Source organism: Dendropsophus ebraccatus, chromosome 8 (assembly GCF_027789765.1).
Source record: "Dendropsophus ebraccatus isolate aDenEbr1 chromosome 8, aDenEbr1.pat, whole genome shotgun sequence".
Lineage (NCBI taxonomy): Eukaryota > Metazoa > Chordata > Amphibia > Anura > Hylidae > Dendropsophus > Dendropsophus ebraccatus.
The window spans coordinates 71,669,303-71,690,170 of NC_091461.1; the positions used below are offsets into that span (position 1 = coordinate 71,669,303).

At 40.3% G+C, this 20,868-nt stretch overlaps 1 protein-coding gene across 1 annotated transcript in view; it reads right to left on the minus strand.

Annotated features, from left to right (window-relative positions):
- Window positions 1-20,868, minus strand: part of GRID1 (glutamate ionotropic receptor delta type subunit 1) — a 907,710-nt gene that overhangs the window by 15,854 nt on the left and 870,988 nt on the right. The window contains exon 15 of the mRNA XM_069979187.1: window positions 67-307. Coding sequence (XP_069835288.1) covers window positions 67-307 — 241 coding nt within the window. The remainder of the gene's footprint in view (window positions 1-66; window positions 308-20,868) is intronic.

Consider the following 20,868-nt stretch of genomic DNA (forward strand, 5'->3'; position numbering starts at 1 on the left):
GTTACTGCTTCCAATGATGCATGTCCCTAAGGTACCTTTTATATAATAAGAATAGTAGTTATGGACCTCTTTTGGTGACTCCTGTCGACAGCGGTTGCTGTTCCACCATAATTCCAATGCAGCTACTAAGCAAGCGAGCAGTAATCCAATTGCTAAAATGCAGAAGACTCCAGCAAAACTGTGCAGTTTTAATGCTTTGCCATCTGTTTGTGCATTGTTGTGACTGTTCAAATCACATCGTCCCATTCGTGGCCACCATTTTTGTTTTAAAACGTCCAAATAACCAGTGTCTTGAAATTCAAGGATTCTGGGAAATAAAAGAAAAATTGTGTTATATAGGATAGGTTACATTAATCAAATTAGGTAACAACTAACAGATATTCCTTGAAACACTTTTTTTGTATACCTCATTCTTTCTAGGCCTCACTGAAACATGATTGGCTCCTACTGACACAAACAAAACGTAAGGCAGCCCTCTATAGTGTAATTCAGACAGGGCTGAAGTGGTGAAAGAAAGCCCATAGAACTCTCACCTGAGTAGGTTGTGCTGGTGTTAGGCACAACTCTTACTGATAGCATGTGAATAAACCGCAGCCACTCCCGCCTAATCCTTACAGGGATTAAAGACAGTCAGTATCCTCCTCCAGTCCAAGACAGGTAAAACAGGCACAGGTCCAAGAGGTAGTAGTTACATAAAATATCATAAAATGTATGAAAAGGATGATGACAGCAACACAACGTGTTTCAAGACCGGTCCAGTCTCTTTATAAAATATCAAAACGCGTTGTATCACTGGCATAATTCCTTTAATACATTTTATGATATTTTATATCACTACTACCTCTTGGACCTGCACCTGTTTTACCCATTTTGGAGTGGAAGAGGATACTGACACAGTCTGCCCTGCTGAACTGTCCACCCCTTGCCCTGGCATCTTCAAAGTGCAAGCCATGCACATCTTTTCCCCCTTCAACCCCCAAGTGACTGTTATTTACCAGCCACAAGGATCTGCAACCACCTTCTTTGACAAATTTACTCCTTGGCTATTGTATTTCCTCTCTATTGGCATTCCCACCATTATCTGAATATTAGCACATTTATACTGCTGTCTGCCCGCTCCGTGGAGAGGGTGAATACAGCGGGAGGACCACCTGGAAAACTGGGATACAGCCTATGGCTATGGCTGTATCTCAGTTTTCCAGGCGGTCCTTCGCTGTATCCACCCTCTTCACGGAGCGGGCAGACAGCGGGAATCATTGCCGAACCTTGGCAGGTTCGGACCATGCCTAGTAACATCTCATTTTAACATTTGCTTCATGGAAAACAACTTTAATTTAAACTCACTCCAAGGCTATGATAATACATTGGAAATTATAAAAATGTCAGACAGTATTTTACTGGTCTTTTTTCATTAGTGAATTTACAGTAAATAAACCAAAATGTACCAAAACTGATGTCAAAAGGCTTTAAAAATAAAGAAAATCAAAATGGCAAGTCAGGTTTTCCCCATATATGATTCTATTTCATTTATACATTCCAATGCACAAGTTCAAGGTTATCGGTGCATTTAGGTCAATGTCAATTTTTTTTTTTTGTCAGTCGAAATCTCTGTTTTCCGTCAGGCAGATTAACACATGGGTAATCATATGTAATGACATTGTCTAGTGTATCAGCTCAGTTTCAGAGACTATATTCATGGATTTCATAATACACATTTCAAACCTGGTTATTCATTAAATGCAATGAAGTTATAAATACACAATAGTTTTTATTTTAAGGACAGTTTACTGCACTTGTATTGCTTTGCTGCATTGTATTGCTAGTGCTACTGTGCACTAGGCATTGGCTTTCTCTGAATATACAAAGACATAGGGGGGATTTATCAACGTTAAAAAATCTATTTTTTTTTTAAACGCGCAGATTTGAACAAATTTATTCGTAAAAGCCTTTTTTGTAAATGAAATTTTTGCATCCACCCAGTTTATGCCGCTTGCACCATGGGGAGGAAAGGGGTGGGAAGGGGATGGAATGGGGGCGCACAGATTTTGGGGGGCGCCTCTACATTAATCTGCATGCTGTTGTAACTGCCGGAACATTTTTAAGCCCGGCACAAAAAACGCCAAACTTGTGCCCCGTAGAATTGCTGAAGTAACCAATATTTGTGGAAAAATCAGGGTTTACTGGGTCTATGTAGCAAAAAAAAAAATATATATATATATATCTATGCAATAAGGGCATAGATATTGGAGGTACTTAGGTAGCAGTCACACTTCTAGATCTTCTTGACAGCAATATAATAAAGTGCCAGACTAGAGTATACACGACCCACCAGAGGAATTATTGATAAGGGCCCACCTTTCTTCTGTATAAACAAATGCAATTAGGAAGTTTGATGCACTGGGGGCAAGACTATTGTCCTCAGTACACTGATCCACCCCACTGGCCACCCCTTCTAATGAATGAATACATGCATACTACACACATATACATGACTTGACACTACACCCACATATACAAGTCAAATATACTGCACAATCATTTACACAACTTAATACTAACCAAACGTGACTAGATACAACTCATATACACACTTCTAATAAATGAAGGAATACATGCATACTACATGCACATACACATGACATGCATACTGCACAGCACAGACAGGAGAGGGGGAGGGGGAGTTTATCTGAAGTCACACAGGAAGGAAAGCATTGTAGAGAAGCTACAGCAGTTCTGCTGTGCACAGGAGGTGTGGCCTCTGTCCCTGCTCTCAGCAAAAATAGAAGTAATTACATAAGGAGATGGGTCCTCCAATGGACCAGTCAGACACTGAATGAGTAGCACACAGTGGGTGGGGTCCTGAGAAAGGTTATCTTTCTAGTCATCTCTTTAAATTAAGGTAATGGTATCTAAATGTTATTTTTAGGTTGAATTGTGGTGTTGACATTACCGATATTCCATTTTCATGTTTGTATGTGTATGTTCAATTCTGCGTTATTAATTATACTTGTGATCACTGACACTGGAAAATGTGTTAATGACGTTTATCCCTTTTGACAATGACACGTCTGAATTCATTAATGATAGGAATGCTTACTTCAGACAAATAATCTTCAAACATTGTATTTCTATAGATGCAAATAACTGATGTCATGATAAAATCTCGTTACTCCAGTTGGCTGCATGCTGTTTTACAAGCCCCTTGTCTAATATAATAGTAAAATTCATTTACTTCCTGTAAAATTCAACTTTCAATTTCCCTTTTTTTAACTCATTTTATTGCGCTCACAGCGGGAAGACAGCAATGCCAATAAACAGTTGGAAACATTACAGCAGTTGCACATGTGGCTTATACAGATTACACAAATAAAATAAAGAGGTAATATCACTAATCAAAGTGCAATAGTGTCCTCATACATAACATCAATAGTAATGACTATGCAGATGGGTTAACACCAGTGTGCTATTTTAGGGACTGTTGGCTACTTTACTGTAGTCAAAACCTAGAAAATAAATACAATCTTAGCGATTCAGGGGGACTTATCGTTAGTTAGTGAGTATGCATACCATGCCAGACTTGTGAGAACTTCTGGATGCATCCTATATGTTTTAAAGAAAAAAAGGGTAAATAATTACACTTTTGTAATTCTGCATAAACGTATGTGCATAATAATATTGTAATGTGGGAAGGGCCCAAAAAGGACCCAATAGGCCAATGGATTCCCCTCTATGTGGTGCAGCGCAGATGGGTATAGATAATGCCGGCAGTATGTATAGCACCAATGAGTGCTACAAGACTCCACACAATATAAAATAGGGTTTATTTGCAACACGTTTTGGCCCGCTCCGTTTCATACAGGGGCCTTTCTCAAGCATAAGAATACACTGAACAGAGGTGTCTTAAATACAGAAAAGAAGTTCAGCTGAATCCGCTTCACTTCCGGGTTGTCAGTATACAGGGCGGACATCATTAAAACACTAATAATAATAATGCTAAGCAACATATTCCAGATAAAACAAGCAAAAATAACTTACAGTAAGTTCTCCGTGTATCGGATTGCTTGCGGCGCCATGTTGGATCCGTGCCATATTGGATCCACGTCATCAAATCACAGTCACATAGTCTATCTCGCGAGAGCAGAGGCTCTAGCGCCATTTGCTCATTTGCAACATGTGTACCATATGTGCTAACGGACGTTACGTGACTAATGCTATTCACAGCTAGAAATACAGTGAAAAACGTAAAGTGCATAACTTAAGATGAACAGCATGGACATGTGTAAATGAAGTGCTATGTGTGAAGTGTTATAAAGATAATATTAAAAGAGTTATGTGAATAGTAGGTAGCTCATGTGAATAATAAAAAAACATATTAATTTGATGAGTATTTGTAAGTAGTGAGTATGGGAGGTGCAAAGGAAAGAATTATATATGGGCTAAAATTTAAAATTACAATAATGGATGTGATGTACCATAAAAATTTGCCGCAACTTTATACAAAGGCAGATCAAATATAACGCTATGTCAAATATTCATAATCAGAGAGAAACCATAAAAATACACATTGGACACAATGTAAATGATTAAAAAAAAAAAATACAGCAGTAGCCCAATACATCACATACGATATTGTAATTTTAAATTTTAGCCCATATGTAATTCTTTCCTTTGCACCTCCCATACTGAACTCACTATGAATAACCATCCCAGCATTATTAAGAAGCTGAAATGTTGCAGATAAAGTCAGTCAGGGGCTTGTTTACCACTTTGAATCACTTGTCATGTTACATCTTTCATAAAACTGTGTGTGACAGAATATTACCCATGATTCTATATCAGTTATCCAAATCATGATATCTTGATTTGTTGCAATACAATGTGCTTCTTTGCCTCATTTTACTATTATATCTTTTTTCTTGTATTGGTTTTGTACCAGTTATCTCTTTTTTGGTAAGGGGGCTTGTCGCCCCATGGCTTTCTCTTCCTCGTGACATTACAGTGTTATTTCCCTGTCATCATACTGGTTCATTTATGTCTTTATATGTTTAAAAAAAAATGTGTTTGGCAGCATGATATTTGTGATTATATGTCAATGATCCATCGCTATAGGTTATATCTTCATTGATTTAATAATACTGTGTCTGGCAGCTCAATATCCATGGTTGTATGGCAGTGATCCACCACTACCAGTTAACTTTAACCCTGTGAGCCACATATTTTGTTACATGTTTAGTCTATTAATAAAACCGTGTCTTCCAGCATAATAACCAGGATTGTACATAAGTGATCCAGCACTGTTAGATTAAATTAATCCTGTGAAGCCTGTCAGGCTATATTTTCAGTCCTATATTAAAAACATAAATCAGGTAGATTGAACGGTAGATTGCATGAAATAGATTGAACAGTTGAATATACAGTGATACCTTGGTTTAAGAGTAACTTGAGAGCGTTTTGCAAGAAGAGCTCAAAGTTTTTCAAAATTGTAATTTGGTTTAAGAGCATTGACTTGGTTTAAGAGCTCCCTGCACTGGGTGGGAGGGGGAGTGAGGGAGGGGCATGGTCTGCATAGCATGGTCTACAGCACTGTACTCTGACCCAGGAAGTCTCCCTCACCAAATTAAAGCAGATGCACTTCAGACTGGGGCTTACATCAGGGGACAGGCCTGTAGAGGTAATCTCTTCATAGCCGTAACCCTTCTATCCCTGGGTAGAGAGTGCTGCTATACAGTGCCCAAAATGCCCTGCTCATTCTTCTTTAATGCCCCCTGCAGTCTCTGTCAGCCCTTGTGTTTCCCATCCTCTCCATTACTGTACAGTAACTTATAATATGCCATATTTATCTGTTTCTAAATGTTTGTTTCATTTGTTTTACATGTTGTTTAGAATTTTTTTAAAAAATCATTATTTTTGTGGTGTGGAACCAATTGTCTGCTTTTCAATTATTTCTTATGGAAAAATTTGCTTTGCTTCAAGAGTGATTTGGATTACAAGCGCAGTCCCAGAAAAAATTAGGCTCGTAATCCAAGGCACCACAGTGTAAGGTGCTGTTAAAATTGTACTTTTGGATTTCTATAGTAAAAATATGTCTGGCAGCATAATAACAGTTTATATCAGTGATCCACCAACATCCTACTGCTTTCACCATCAACTGGCTGTTCAAGGCCCTGCTAAATTGATGAAAGTTATGCTACTGTTTCCTCCTTAACTTTCTGTCTTAGGCCCTGTAGGGTCACTTAGCCTGTGGCTAATGCGGCCAAACCTCTTATGAGGCAAGCAAGGGCTAAAAAAAAAAAAAATCTGACACCTGTCTTTCTTTGGCCCTGTGAGGTCATAACGACTGCAATTACCACTGCTTTCAGTAAGTAATACTCTGTAAGGGTTTGTTTTCACAGTTTTTAGAAACCACCCTTTGGCACGTTTTTTTGCTACGATTTTGATGCAAAAGCAGTTTTTAATGCCGGGAAAAAAAGCATAAATGTTCTGAACCTCATATGTCACTTTATTTTAAGCCCAGCTTTAATAATTGCATTGTTGGCGATTCTTACATTGAAATATATGGAACAGAAAAACTTGTATTTTTGCTGTGGGAAAAAATTGTTGTTACATAGTTTTCACAGCAAAAGAGACCCTATAGTTTCACTATTGTAGCTGCAATTGGTTACCTATTTTATTGTGTTTCATTGAAGTTTCGGTTAGGATTAACACAAACTTAATGCCAAAGTTCATAGAACCTGCCGGACCAAACTTTTGACCTTTAAAACCTACAGAACCAAACAAATGCTCTGACCTACTAATTCAGCTTTTAAAATGTGGCCATTGTAAAAGCTGATCAGATTCATACCCAATTTTCATGATTCTAAAAATACGACCTCAAATGTGTCATGAGATAATCAGTGTTATTGATTTTGCCTGTCCATGGATTTAAGAAATTTCAGTATAATTTTAAACAGCTTTCCAATAGGAATGTAGCAAGATGAAATGCAGTGGTTAAAAAAACTGAATTTGTAATAAGTGATAAATTGAAAGAACAAACAATAATTGGCAAATTCTTTTCTTAAGTGGACCATGAAATTGACTGTGCTACAGATATAGACCATGACTAATTTTTAAGATTTCCTTTTCCCGTGGTTACTGACAGTAATTCTGTATGTCTTTTTAATACAATACATATAATTCAGTGCATGCCGCACGGGGTCAGTGCTTTCTTGACAAAACATGGAAAAGTAGGTATAATACAATTTCATGCTGAAATGTCAGCTTTGTTTTTTGCATAATGCAAAGCTTGGAACAGATACATAGTAGAAGTGGAAAAAAAATCATGTGCTATGGTGTTCAGTTCTGATAGTAACTATTAGAATAAATATCAACTACATATGGCTCAAAGCCAGGAGCGTAGCTCGGATTCATGGGGTCCCATATCAACAAGCTGTACGGGGCCTACAGTTTGAACATAGTATGCCCCCCCTTCTCCCCGTGGCCTATATAGGCAGTTGTGCCCTTTGTGCCCTTAAGCAGTATTCAGGACACTCTGTGCCCCCATATAGTATAGGAAGCCTTCTGTGCATCCATATAGTAGTAAGGCCCCTTTATGCATTCACGCAGGTAGCCCTCACCCAATTAGTCCCCCCATGCAGTGGCGTAGCTATAGGGGTCGCAGCGGTCACCATGGCGACCGGGTCCCTACGCTAGCGGGGCCCGCACGGCTCCCCTTGCCACTTGTCTCTGAGCATCCCGAGAAGCTGCGGCCACGCAGCTTCTCGGGATGCACTGATCGCTTTGATGTTCCGCCCGCATTGTGAGCGGGCGGAACATTAAAGCGATCATAATACAGGAGCAGGAAGTGTCAGCGTCCTGCTCCTGCATTCCCTCCCATAGGCTGCCGGCACTTCATACCAGCAGCCTATGGGACGACGGGACGTGACCTCTCCGGCAGGTGTGATGATGTGACGTCATCACCCCTGCCGGAAGTCCCGTCCCTGCGGCTCGCAAGATGGAGCCCGAAGAGGAGGAAGAGCTGCTGCCTGCAGCCACACAGCGCCGATTAGGTGAGTATAATGTTTGTTTTTTTAGAGGCACCTCTGGGGGCATTATTAGTTCATGGGGCACCTCTGGGGGCATTATTAGTTCATGAAGGCACCTCTGGGGGCATTATTAGTTCATGGGGGCACCTCTGGGGGCATTATTAGTTCATGGGGGCACCTTTGGGGGCATGATTAGTTCTTGGGGGCACCTCTGGGGGCATTATTAGTTCATGGGTGCACCTCTGGGGGCATTATTAGTTCATTGGGGCACCTCTGGGGGCATTATTAGTTCATAGGGGGCACCTCTGGGGGCATTATTAGTTCATGGGGGCACCTCTGGGGGCATTATTAGTTCATAGGGGGCACCTCTGGGGGCATTATTAGTTCATGGGAGCACCTCTGGGGGCATTATTAGTTCATGGGGGCACCTTTGGGGGCATTATTAGTATATGGGGGCACCTCTGGAAACATTATTAGTTCATGGGGGCACCTCTGGAGGCATTATTAGTATATGGGGGCACCTCTGGAGGCATTATTAGTATATGGGGGCACCTCTGGGGACATTATTAGTATATGGGGGCACCTCTGGGGGCATTATTAGTTCACGGGGGCACCTCTGGGGGCATTATTAGTTAATGGGGGCACTTCTGGGGGCATAATTAGTTCGTTGGGCACCTCTGGGGGCATTATTAGTTCATGGGGGCACCCCTGGGGGCATTATTAGTTCATAGGGGGGCACCTCTGGGGGCATTATTAGTTCATGGGGGCACCTTTGGGGGCATTATTAGTATATAGGGGGGCATCTGGGGGCATTATTAGTATATGGGGGTACCTCTGGGGGCATTATTAGCTCTTGGGGGCACCTCTGGGGGCATTATTAGTATATGGGAGTTGTAGTTTTGCAGCATGTGGCTCTTCAGGTTGCAGCACTACAACCCCCATTGTTTCCAACTGGTAGTTCATGGTGAGAGTTGTAGTTTTGCAGCTGGAGAGTCAAAGATTGGAATACAATGATTAGACAATGACACAGTACAGTTCATTAATTATAGGGGGCAGTCGTGCAGTACATGAGGTGGAGGCAGTGACAGTGCATTAGAACATGGTGGCACATTAGAGTAATTGGATATAACGTTAGATATGACTTTGCCTGATCGGGTGAGATGGGGGGCCCCAAGCTAACATTTTGCACCAGGGCCCATCAGCCTTTAGCTACGCCCCTGCCCCCATGTATTCTGTAAGCAGCTTATGCCCTGTGTAGGCTTTCTATTTAATCTTCTCTGTAGTGCACCCCCCCGTGTCCATGTCCGTAATAACCCCGTGTCTGTAATTACCCCGTTTATTAACTAGTTACATTAATTATTCTGCCAGATTAACGCAGTTAAACAAATAAGTAAAAAACTAACCAAAATGAAAATTTATTGTTAATCCTGACCCCCAAAAATATAGAAAAAAGCTATCAAAACGTCACATGAATCCAAAAGGTGTACCGCTTAAAACGGCAGCTTATGCCACATACAAAAGCCCTCACATAACTTCATTGGCGAAAAAATTAAAAATATTTCTGCTCTTACAATATGCAAAAAAACGTTTTTTATAGCATAAATGCCATAAACTATAACAAAAGCTATATAAAATATCACTGTAACTGTACCAACCTGAGGAGTGACGATAACATGTCATATGTAATGTATAGGGATTTATGGGGGTAACTAACATACAGCCCCCTCAAATCAACTTCAGAACTGAACTGGTTCCTAAAAAAATCTGAATTTGAAATTTTACTGATATTTGAAAATCGCTGCAGACTTTTGAAGTCCTCTAACATCCTAACAAGTAAAAGGACGTTCACCAAATGACTTCACCATAAAGTAGACATGTTGTAGATGTTGCAGTAATAATTAGTTTATGTGGCAAGACTATCTTTCTCAGAAAAAGAGAATTTTGAATATAAATAATTTTTGCACAAATGTTGTGTGTTTTTTTTTACAAAAAACTACTGAGTGTATCAACCAAAGTATACCACAAACATAAAGAAGAATATGTCATGAAAAAACTTTCTCAGAATAACCGCGATAGTTAAAGTTATCACTACATAAAGAGAGACAGGTCAGATTTGAAAAATAGGCCCCGGGCATTAAGGCCAAAACAGGCTGCGGAGGCAAGGGGTTAACCCTTTGAGGACCAGGCCCAAAATGACCCAGTGGACCGCGCAAATTTTGATCTTAGTGTCTTCGTTTTTCCCTCCTCCCCTTCTAAGAGCTCTGTAAGTGCTTGTTTTTTACAGAAATAGTTGTACTGTGTAATGACATCTTTCATTTTACCATAACATGTATGACAGAATTCCAAAATTATTATTTATGAAGATATAAATAGGTGAAATCGTAAAAAAGAATGCAATATGGTAACATTTGGGGGGTTCCTGTGTCTACATAATGCACTATATGGTAAATGCGACATGATACTATTATTCTATACGTCAGCCCGAACACAACCGTATGCAGGTTTACACAGATTCTTTAATGTTATATATTTTTTTTATGAAATCCTTTTTGTTTTTGGCAATTAGTAATTAATAATATGGGCCTATTGTGTCGCTTATAACGGTTTTATATTTTCACCTACGGGGCTGTATGGGGTGTTTTTCCGCCATGATCTGTAGTTTTCTGACATTTTTATCACTATTTATTAATTTTTTTTATATATAATATAAAATCAAATCGGTAATCCGCGCACTTTTTTTTCTCTTATCGTGTACGCCGTTCGCCATTTGCAATGACGCTTGTTATATTTTAATAGATCAGACAATTAAGCACGCTATGGTATATTATATGTTTATTTATTTATTTTTAGCTGTTTTGAGGTAGTGTATTAGTGTTTTTAACTTTTTTTTTTACATATTTAAAGTCCCTTTGGGGGACATTTACATACAATAGTTTGATTTATACACTGATCATTGCTATGCCATAGGCATAGCATTGATCAGTGAGATAGGCGATCTGCTCATTGAGCCTGCCTGTGCAGACTCAGTGAGATCGCTGATCGCTGATCGCCGGTCTGATACAGCCGGTCTGATACAGCAATCAGGACCCCCCCAGTCGCACTGCGAGGGTCCCGATCGGTAAGTGACAGGAGACTCCCCCTGTCACTTACACTTTAAGGAGTTAATGACACGCTGCAGCGCGATCGCTGCAGCCTGTCATTAACAGTTAGGTGTCGGCTACTTACTGCAGCCGGCCCCCACCTCCTATAAAGCGCGCTCTGCTTCGGAGCGCGCTTCATAGCAGGAGAAACATCCAGGACGTACAGTTACGTCCAGGGTCGTCTAGTGACAGACTTCCATGGTGTAACTGTACGTCCAGGGTTGTCTAGGGGTTAAAAAAATATTATTATTATTATTATTATTATTATTATTATTATTATTTTATTTTATTTTTCAGGGGACATGAACAATCACTTGTACATTACCCTGAAAAATGCATGTTTCCCAAAGGAAAATTGTGAGCTTCCAAGTATGTTTAGCAAGTTTATACAATAGGACTACTCAGTTGGCTAGCTAACACACCATTGACAGGCATGTTGCTTTTTTTCCCCCTAGGTTTTTAAAACAATGCCAACATCACACTGTTATACTCCTCCTAGGTTTTAGGCACAAGGAACACAAAGCAAAATTATGTTTTTATTAAAGTTCTGTTACTTACACTCACTGTATACAAATATAAAATATAACTATGTAAGTCATGTTCTTTATTTACACATACAGTATTGAGGGACTTTTATTAAGACAATTAAGTTTTGATACTCCACTTGTTATTAAATTATTAAGTTTAAATTCTTAACAAAATTGAGGGTGAGGCATATACACAGTAGTTACTGTATATCATTCAATCAGTTTGATTAGTCCTACAAGAAGGAAATAATATTTACTCAGGGACTAATAACAATGTGACCTTACAATATCAGATAATAGAGAAATATAATGTGATATTTAGCATTTTGTTTTTTACATTTGATGACAGAGTAGAAAAAAGAAAACAGCATACAAGGCCTAGGACTGCAATCATTCCTACCCGAATATAGAAAATTGTTCAAGCTTTTTTTTTTTTTCCCTACATGTGATCTACAGTAACAGTAGGAATGTACAGAATGTACAGTAACACTGTAGACATAGGAGTACTGCAACACTGTCATAAGGTGTAATCTTATAAAGACACTGATTAGTGTTTAGGTACTGCCCGACAACAAGTTAAGGATTTGCCGCAACACAGGAAACTTGCTTTTATGACTGTTTTTTGCAGCAGTAGAAGGGTGTCATAAAGCAGCAATAAAATGGTAGCTAGAAAAACTGATCATTTTCAAGTCACAGCAACCTACAATTGCTTTTTAAGAATTTTTAAAATCAGCAATCCTGGTGCATTTTTTTATTTTTTTTTTACGCCTTTCACCGTATGGGAACAATAATGTTATATTTTAATAGATCGTACAATTCCGCACGCTACGATATGTAATATGATTATTTATTTATTTTTACTTTTATAATGGGCAAGAGGGTCTTTTAAACTTTTATTGGGGGGTATAAGTAGAGATGAGCAAACCTCGAGCATGCTCGAGTTGACCCAAACCCGAACTTTCGGCATTTGATTAGCGGTGGCTGCTGAACTTGGATAAAGCCCTAAGGTCATGTGGAAATCATGGATATAGTCATTGGCTGTATCCATGTTTTCCAGACAACCTTAGAGCTTTATCCAAGTTTAGCAGCCCCAGCTAATCAAATATCGAACGTTCAGGTTCGGATCAACTCGAACCCGAACCCGGTTCTCTCATCTCTAGTTATAAGTTTTTTTTTTAAATACATTTATAACACTTTCTTATTACAGTTTTTTTTTTACATTTTTATTTACTGTAAAAAATGCAATCATTAGATTGCATATACTGATCTATGCTATGCCATAGCATAGCATAGATCAGTGTTATCGGCGATCTATGTTTAGAGCTTGCCTGAGAGCAGACTCTACACATAGATCGCTGAACAGACAGGACAGAGTTAAGGAGCTTACCCCCGCCTGTCAGTACATGCGATTGGGACCCGATCACTCAGTGACAGATGCTTGATCTGTTACTGAACACCTTAAATGCCGCGGTAGATCGCGGCATTTAAGGGGTTAATGAGAGTCAGCTGCCGGATCGCAGCTGGATTACCTCCAGCCCCAGACACAGATGAGAGCGGGATCGCTTTCACTGCAGCGCTCCCGTTCTCATCAATAACCCCGTCAGTAACAGGAACGTATATATACATTCCTACTGCACAGGGTATGTGCAGTAGGAACGTATATATATACATGTTATTGACTTGAAGGGATTAAGGATGAATGACAAAAAAAACAGCTGTTTTTATTTGAACAACTATGTGATAGTAGAGAAATGCAAAATTAGTTTTTGTAATATATTTTGCTATATATTCTTTGCATTTCTCTATATAAAGAATGTGGGATGCATTGTTTTTGTAAGATCACTGATCTATGCTCTTCACCCCACAGGTAGCTCTTAACTATCTTCTAAATCATTTCTATTGTCACATAAGTTCCACAATTTAGGAAGACTAATAGGATGTTTCAGACAAAGCACCCTGCCGAATACAGCAGTTTTATGAACACATTATTTGAAATTATGTCAAGTCTGACAATATAATATACAATTAAGTTATATGATTTACTTTTATTCAAGATGTTAAGCTGTATAGCTTCAAATGTTTCCCATCAGTAATGTGAACTACCAGAACAATAGAATATTTGTTACCTCTTTTCAGTGATTTTTTCTTTTGCTTCATTTATTTTATTTTTTATTTTTATAAAGCTTAATTTTCTTTTACCCTCAAACATTTTAACAGCTTCTTAACAAGATGCAATCAAAAAGTCAATTTAAAGGCTGCCGTAAACTAGTTCTTAGCATTTAGGTCATTTAGGAACTTTAATTAGGACTCAGCAAATTAAACTTGCTCTAGAACACTCACCAAGCATCCACTTATTATATTTATGGATCATGGCAAACCTTTAGTAAGTCTGTTCTACACTTAAAAGGATCCCTTATTGTCTGCCAATGTAACTTACAATTTATTTTAATTAAGATATAACATAGAATTTATTTTCACAATACATAAAAGTAAATTAAACATATAACACTAAGTATTTAATTCTCATTTGTAAGTCAATACTGCACTAAGCAAAAATTAGCATTTTTAGAAGCTATGAATACTAGAAGTTGTCGTAAAAAATATATATATTACTATATGTCCATATGGCAGATTTTCAGTTATACATATTCCAAAGTTCAATGTATGCTTGTTATTATCCATTGCTAATTCTTGTGGTTTAACCCCTTCGCGTCAGTAATATGTATATAATATAACATTATTGTTACCGCATGGTGAACGGCGTAAACAGAAACAAAAAAAAACTCACCAGGATTGCTGATTTTATTAAATTATATATCACAAAAAAATTAATAAAGGGCAATCAAAAATTTTCTGCTACACCAATATGATATTAATAAAAACTAGGGATGATGTCGCAAAAAGCCCCAACCAGCCCTGTAGGTGAAAAAATAAAAGCGCTATGGCTCTTTGAAGGCGGGGAGGAACATTGCATTAGTTTGACCTCGACTTTTGTGCATCAAAGGGCTCTGTCTTGAAGGGGTTAAAAATCTATCACATTCATGCTTTCACAAAATGTATTATGACTATAAGGCTATGTTCCCACAACAGAATTTTAATGCAAAAGTCATTATGAAAATATGGCCACCTTTTACTGCTAAATGATGGTTCATTCCTAAAGTGGGAACAAAGCCTAACAATGATTATGAAGGTGAAGTAATGACATTTCATACAATTGGCATCAGCTCTTTTACATTATTAGATTTAATATTGCTTACATTTTTTTAAAAGCCAAATAAAAAAAAAGTTAACTCCTTCCTGACTGCCCCATGTTACTTAATGGGCTAGGCAGGGAAAGGTGTCCATGAAGTTGGCACAGTAGTTGAGCCTGCTCCGTACACAGTGGATGTCTGCTGTTATGTTCAGGATGCAAATTGGTCATTTCTGCAGCTAGAAAAGTGACTCTACTAATTAAACCTGGCTCAGTAGTTGCAATTTTATAAATCCCTCAATTGTGTTTCTTTTTTCTCACATCAAATCACATACAATTAAAAAAAGTGATAAAAAAAGAACCATATATACCAAAATGGTAAAGATAAAAATTATACATTATGACACAAGCAATGAGCCCCCAAACAGCTCTGTAGACTTGAAAACAAAATTGTAAGGATGCAAAAATGAAAATTTATTTGGTGCTAAATGAGTTATTATTGTACAGTAGATAAGGCTGATATATACATCATTCTATTCTTTAGTTAGATAACAGGATTTATCTTTTTTTATTTTTTCCTTTTTTTATTGGACATTTTTAATAACAGAAAAAGTTGGGATAAACAAAGGCTGAACAGAGGCATTCAATGTTTCTTCGTTTGAGTTGTATGAAAGAAACATCATTAACCAATATATCATGGTCACAGCCAGGAGGAAAAGAAAATAGAAAAATAGTTGAAAAGACAATTTAAGAACTTTTGGATAGCTGTAACATGGTTACTATAACAACAAGGTGCTAGATTAAACAGGGAATGCAAAAAAGACAGATGGGTTCATCAATATAAGGTCTAAGGTCTAAATACATCGATTTAGGCATTGTCAATCAAACATCTAGTAGAAACTTTTTAATAGACTAATCAAGTTTTACTTACAGCCAGCATGTAAGAACTATAAAACATATAAGAACTATATTCCCAAGTAGGCTTATACATCAGCATGGTGATGGCCACACAGGTTACCATTTTTTTTTTTATTCTATGTAAAATCTATAAATTTCTTTCCAAAAAGTGGAACACATTTTTCAGTGTCTGGTATGGCAAAATGCAGTGACAAGACATGGACAGTGAGCCCTAAGATAACCATGCCCACTGTCACAGTCTACTTGCCACAAGACAGTCTCAGGCGACTGCGGACAACCACAATGACAGTCCCTAAACTTAATAGAGTGAAACACAGAACAGCGACAGACAAACACAATGAATCCAAGGTCAACAATTGGGGCCGGTAATGACGGGCAGCAAAAATACAAAATCAGCAGACAAGTCGGGTAAAGGAGAATGGGCAATAAGTCAAGGCAAGCGGCAGACAGGATAGAAAGGAAACAGGCAAGGGTCAGAGAAACACACAGCTGATAGCTGAGAGAGTACGCTTAGGCTAGATTGTTCTATAGCCAGGGACTTGCTGCAGGCCATGCTGACTATTTGTGAGGACAAGGAGCCTGGTCCATATCCCTATTTGGATCTGACCAGGCAAGGGTCAGAGAAGCACACAGCAGATATCTGAGGGAGTACGCTTAGCCTAGATTGCTCTAATAGCAAACGACTTGCTGCTGGCCATGCTGACTATTTGTGAGGACAAGGAGCGCGGTCTATATCCCAATTGGACCGGCGCTCAGATCCACAAAGACCCTGGCTGGCAGAGGGATCTGCCAGTCAAGGGAAACACTGCACTGCTCAGCTGCAAGAATCAAGCTAGCTCAGAGCAAAGTAACTCTTGCATTGCCAGGAGGCTGAGAGGAAAAGCGGGTGGGGCTGAACAAATAGAAACAGAACCCTGTTCAGACCAGGGTCCATGCCTTCTGCGATGCACAAACTGAACAGAAAAGTGCAAAGACACATTTCTGACAACATTATAAAAAAAGGGGGAAAAAAACCCTTTTGCTTAAAGTGTAACTGTCATTTCAGGTGACATTTTAGGATAAGCTGTCTTGTGTTTGTATATGAAAAGCAGAACTAGTTCTAACAATTCTATCACTAGTAAATGACATTTCCCCTTTCTGGTTACCACCTTGCAAACTCCAGAGTTTTTCCTATGCTTACCTACAGTGTGGATACAGACTATGCTCTGTGCTCACTCCTATACACCATATACACTCTATGGCAATGTTCCCACTACAGGAACGTGCTGTCATATAGCGGGAAATATGACTGTCTATAGATTATGAGGGCCACAAATAATGTTCTGGGGAACATAGCTTATAAATGAAATCCTACCTTGCTGTATCAAAGCTATAGCAAAAAGTTTCCAAACCAGCAATGAACAGTCTAATATGTCAGTCCAGTCTTTTTCTGGCTACAAAGTCTGTATATTGCATAGGCTGTTTTTCAGCTCTTCCTGATCACTCATCCCCCTGTATCCCCGTCCCCTTCCCCAGGCTTTCGTAGACAATCTAAGCCTGTCTTCACTTTGCTTAAGGTAGATTGCCTACCTTTGATAATGGACAGATAAATGAGAAGGGGAGGTGCAAGAACAGCCTTTTGAGTACAGAAGGAATTTATTTTGCCTAGTAAAATCTAATACAGAATTTCTGTATTACCAAGAACATTGTCACGAACATTGATCTAACATTAACTAACAGTATAACTGGGTTAATGTACTTTACAGCAAATATAGGCACTTAAATAATATTACATTATGTAGTCAATATATAAAAGTTTTCCAACAATACTGTACAATAATGTTGCAAGCTTTTAAAAGTCAGCTAAAATAAGGGATCAACCGGAATTAAATTTTATACCTAGTCTATGTCAGCAACTTACCTGACCGTGCTCCAGCGATGTCTGCCCCGGCTGGAGTGCAGCGCCGTCGCTCCGCCTCCGCCGGCCGGGTGACGTCGCGGAGACCCGACGGCGCCCCTAGCGACCGGAGACGCCGTGGGGTCACGTGACTGGCTGTCGGCCGACCGGGACACAGCTGAGTGGCATTGCACTCAGGGTGAGTGGCTTTCAGTTCAGCCACTCTGCATGCAGCGATGCAGCTGCTGTGTTTTGCTCATTAGGAGTCCGGACCAATTAGCTCTGGTCCAGGACCCTCCCTCTGGTATATAGTTCAGAGCCAGCCAGCAGTACATCGCTGGCTATTAGATCAGTTCATAGATCAGTTCTAGTCCCAGCTCACCCTGTCCTTTTCCTGTCATCCCCGTCCTGATTCCTTTTGCTTGACTACTCGTGTTTTGACCTTTGCCTGGACTTAGACTATTCCTTGTTTTCCTGATTCTGTACCTTGTTGCTAGTGTGGTTTGACCCGGATCGTTCATTACTCTCTATTGTGTTTTGTCTGTCTGTATTGTTCTGTGTGTTCACTTACGCAGCGTAGGGAACGTCTTCGTGGTTGTCCGCGACCGCCTAGGGTCGATTGAGGCAAGCAGGCAGGTGACAGTGGGTGGGTTCAGACCTAGGGCTCACTGTCTTGTCGTGTCTGTATCACCTGATTCCTGACAGAATAGCCAGCCCATACTGCCGCTAGCCTTATGGATAACAGGACCGCCATGACTAACATTGTGGAACAGATGCAGAGACTTAATACTATGGTCCAGGAGCTGGCGGTCAGGGTCCAAGACCAGGAGACGGCACCCCGACAGCTTACCGTGACCTCCCCAGTACCCCCGGAACCACCTGTTCAACTCCCGGACAAATTTTTGGGAGACAGGAAGAAGTTCCGTGCCTTTAGGGAGGGGTGCAAATTGTTTTTTAGATTGCGCCCCCGATCCTCAGGAGATGAGACCCAGCGGGTGGGCATTGTTATGTCCCTTCTCCAGGGTCCTCTTCAGGAATGGGCCTTTTCCCTACCTTCTCACTCGCCTGAGTTGCTGACTACTGACCATTTTTTCGCTGCGCTGGGGTTATTATATGACGATCCTGACAGTGCCTCTAACGCAGAACGTCAGTTAACAAGCCTGAGACAGGGCCGTCGTCCAGTGGAAGAGTACTGCTCTGAGTTCAGACAGTGGAGTGGTCTTTCCACATGGAACGACTCTGCGCTCCGGTACCAGTTTCGTGTGGGTCTTTGCGACCGCTTGAAGGATATGTTGGTAGCGTACCCCACTCCTGAATCACTGGAGGATAGTATGACCTTGGCCATCCGGGTTGACCGCAGACTGAGGGACCGACAGAAGGAAAAGAGTACCCCCGATCATTCCAGGTCCTCGAGCTCCCCACCTTCCCATCCCGTTTTTTCATCACCCGTAGAACCTATGCAGGTAGACGTCACTGATGCTAAGGTCAGGCGAGCCCATCGGATGCAAAACCATCTGTGTTTCTACTGTGGAAAGACCGGTCATCAACTTCGACAATGCCCTTCCAGACCAAGATCCTCGCCGGAAAACTCCAGCGCCTGAGAGATTATCGAGGGGATCTCTCAGGCGCACAGGTACCCTTTAAAAATAAGTTGTTATTACCCATCTGCTTGTCCGTGGGAAATAAAACTATAAATGGATATGCCCAGATAGATTCCGGATCTTCTGCTAATTTTATTAACTCCACGTTCTTTTCCAGTCTAGAGGTATGTCCCATTCTGCTTCAGCGTCCTGTAAATGTCACAGGAGCTGATTCTGCGCCGTTTGTGCAAGGGGAAGTACGTTATATCACCCCCTGTCTAGAGGTCAAGGTGGGCTCAATTCATGTTGAAAAACTTGATTTTCTTCTCATGCACAATTTGTCATCTGACGTGATATTGGGATTGCCTTGGTTGGAGACACACAACCCTGTGTTTGATTGGTCCAGCAGAGAACTTGTAAGATGGGGTTCAGCATGTGGGTCTCACTGTATTACTGTTGCTTTGGCGGAATGTTCTCCAGATAAGGAGGAGGTTCCAGAATTTTTGTGTGATTTTGCCGATGTCTTTGATGAAAGGGCTGTGGAGGGTCTCCCGCCTCACCGACCATATGATTGTTCTATTGATTTAATTCCCGGTGTTAAATACCCTCGAGGGCGAATTTTTAACCTGTCCTGTCCTGAGAGAGAGGCCATGCGGGAATATATTAAGGACAGCTTACGTAAAGGTCACATACGGCCCTCCTCTTCCCCTATGGGGGCCGGATTCTTTTTTGTTGGTAAAAAGGATGGCGGTCTGCGGCCCTGTATTGATTACAGGGAACTAAACAAAATCACTGTAAAAGATCAGCATCCATTGCCATTGATACCAGATCTTTTTAATCAGATAAGTGGAGCTAAGTGGTTTTCTAAAATTGACCTCCGGGGAGCATATAATTTAATTCGTATCAAGCAAGGAGACGAATGGAAAACCGCATTTAATACCCCAGAGGGCCACTTTGAGTACCTGGTCATGCCCTTTGGGCTGTGTAATGCTCCAGCAGTATTCCAGAGGTTTGTGAATGATGTTTTTCGTGAATATCTAGGACGTTTTTTGGTCGTATATCTGGATGATATTTTAATCTTTTCCCCTGATTGGGATTCGCATGTTAGACACGTACGTACAGTGATGGAGCTTTTGAGACAACACAGTCTATGCGCCAAATTATCTAAGTGTCATTTTTGTATCCAAGAGATTTCCTTTTTAGGTTACAATATTACCCCCAACTCTTTTAGTATGGACCCTATTAAAGTAGCGGCCATCGAAAAATGGCAAAGACCCAACAATCTCAAGGCTCTTCAAAGGTTCCTGGGCTTTGCCAACTACTACAGGAAATTCATTAAGGGGTTCTCTCTCATTGCTAAACCCCTCACTGACCTGACTAGAAAGGGGGCGGATCTAGTACATTGGTCTCCCGAAGCCATGGGAGCATTTGACACTCTTAGACGGTGTTTTTCGAAAGCTCCAGTACTGGTTCACCCAGATTTTGAGCGTCCATTTGTGGTAGAGGTGGACGCATCCGAGGTGGGGGTTGGAGCAGTATTGTCTCAAGGGTCGAGTACCCTGAGCAATCTTCGACCTGTTGCGTTCTTCTCGAGAAAATTTTCTCCAGCGGAGCGC